General features: G+C 39.8%; 1 protein-coding gene across 1 annotated transcript; it reads left to right on the top strand.

Moving 5' to 3' along the window:
• The first annotated feature begins 575 nt into the window (after window positions 1-575).
• On the top strand, window positions 576-2136 carry LOC111439476 (glucan endo-1,3-beta-glucosidase 13). The gene is made up of 3 exons (XM_023077154.1): window positions 576-776; window positions 845-1906; window positions 2002-2136. The coding sequence occupies exons 1-3, from the start codon at window positions 692-694 to the stop codon at window positions 2031-2033; spliced, it is 1179 nt and encodes a 392-aa protein (XP_022932922.1). The 5' UTR covers window positions 576-691; the 3' UTR covers window positions 2034-2136.

Genomic DNA, 2136 nt, shown 5'->3' with positions numbered 1-2136 from the left:
AGAAAGTTTAGTTTGGAGAAATAAAATGGTAACCATTTTTGTTCCTGGATTGAGTTAAGTTGAATTAAAACACTTTTTTAGATTCAACCTTAGATATAAATTTTTTCAAACATAAGCAAATACTTATTACATAGTCTAAAAATATATTTTCAAAATTAACAATGAATTCTGAGTTATTCCTTTTTAACTCAATCTAGTTTTGAGAAAATCACTCATAAAATTTTTATTTATTTGAACTCAACTTAACCTAAATAAATTTATATCGAATTAAAATCATACGGTTCGAAAAGCTAACGGATAATATTTGTAAGAAGTGAGGAGGAGATCAAGTAAGAGTGAAGTAGTTTGTTTGAATGTGTTATTTTACAAATTTGGGGATTCAAAACCGTAATTATTGAAAAGAGGAAAGAAGTGATAATTCAAAGTTAAGGGTTTCAATATTTCACAAAATTAGGAGTCCAATAAACAATCAAACCTCATTCCCAAGCAACGGATATATTTTGGCATTTCTTGTAAATTGGAAGCCACCACTGGTTTTTCCATTAAGCTTTCTGAAACCCTCACTATATAAACCTTTCTCACCGCCATCAATGGAGGACATGGCCGGGACTGCTAACACTTTCTCTCCATAGTTCCTCATTTTCTCTGTTTTTTCTTTTTCTTCTTTTCTTTTCGTTTTGCAGAGAAGAGAATGCTGAAGGTCAACAACACCCTTCTCTGTTCCTTCTTCTTCTTCTTCTTCTTCTTCTTCTTCTTCTTCCTTCTGGGTCTTACAAGTAAGCTTCCTTTCACTTCCCTTCTTGGGTGTTCTTTCTTCTTCTCATTTACTGTTCTTCCATGGCAGCTGCAGGTCAAGAATCCATCCAATTTCTGAAGCTGGATGAGAAGATTTCTTCAGGGGTTTCTCCACCAATCTCTGCTTCTCAGCTCCCTGTTGCTGTTTCTGTCACTGATGCTGAGCTTCCAGAGGTCTCATCCAGTGTTTTAATGGCGGAAACTTGGCTCAGAGCCTTCGTTCTGGCTCACTACCCTGCCACTAATATCACTACCATTGTTGTGGGTAACAGTTCTTTATGCAATCAGGACACCAACCATTTACATTCCGTGTTGCTTTCTTTGAAGAATTTGTTTTATTCTCTCACGAGATGGGGTTTGGAGAATCAAATCAAGGTTTCAACTCTCTTCCCTGATGATTGCTTCCACTCAAAGCCTCACAATATGCTTAATCTTGTGATTGAGTTCATCAAAACTACCAACTCTACATTCACTCTCAAATTACCTCAAAATGTACTTTCTCTTCATGAAACACAGAGCTTCGTCTCCACTCGAATGGCCAAATTTGGGTTTCTAAAGCTCAACAAAGTGAATTTAATAACCACCGTTTCGAAACAGAGGAACCCATTTAGCAGAAAGCTGTTTTCATTCATGGAACTCAACGAATACGAATCTTTCTTCACATCAGAGCCCCCATTACCATCAGACCTCGCCATACCCCCAAATCCACCAGAGTCTCAAATCGCATCTCCGCCGCATTGGGGTTTTGCTGCCGCTCCAGAATCGCCGCCGTTCGTGGTTCCAGCGAGTCCCCCGTTGGGTTTTGTCCTGCCTCCGTGTAATCCAGACCAAAACGTCGGTGCGCCATTTCCACAAACAGGTGGTGTGCAGAAGCAGTGGTGTGTGGCGAAACCGAGCGTTCCGGCAGAGATTCTGCAACAGGCGATGGATTATGCTTGTGGCCAAGGCGGCGCTGACTGCCGAGAGATATCGGCGGACGGTGACTGCTTTCATCCGGATACCTTGGTGGCACATGCCTCTTATGCGTTTAATAGCTACTGGCAAAAGAACAAGCGAAGTGGAGGAACTTGCAGCTTTGGAGGCACTGCCATGATCATAAGCTCGGACCCAAGTAAGAATCTCTGGGATTATTTCTATTCTGATTTCTGTTTGGTCTCTCGATTGATTCGAATTTTGATGAACTGATTGTTGTTGTGTTGTTTGTAGGTTTTCATCACTGCCGGTTTGTTCTCAGCTAAAATTTTTCTGTACCCGTTTTTAGTTTCGTTTTTGTTATGTTTGTCTTTGTTCATCATGTTTCTTTGAATAATACTTTATAGTTTGAACTTTGAAGTGACTTCA

This window comes from Cucurbita moschata, unplaced genomic scaffold (genome assembly GCF_002738365.1).
Source record: "Cucurbita moschata cultivar Rifu unplaced genomic scaffold, Cmos_1.0 Cmo_Scf00095, whole genome shotgun sequence".
Classification (NCBI taxonomy): domain Eukaryota; kingdom Viridiplantae; phylum Streptophyta; class Magnoliopsida; order Cucurbitales; family Cucurbitaceae; genus Cucurbita; species Cucurbita moschata.
Note: the sequence above shows the minus strand (reverse complement) of the source record. Positions and strands in the feature narration are given on the sequence as shown.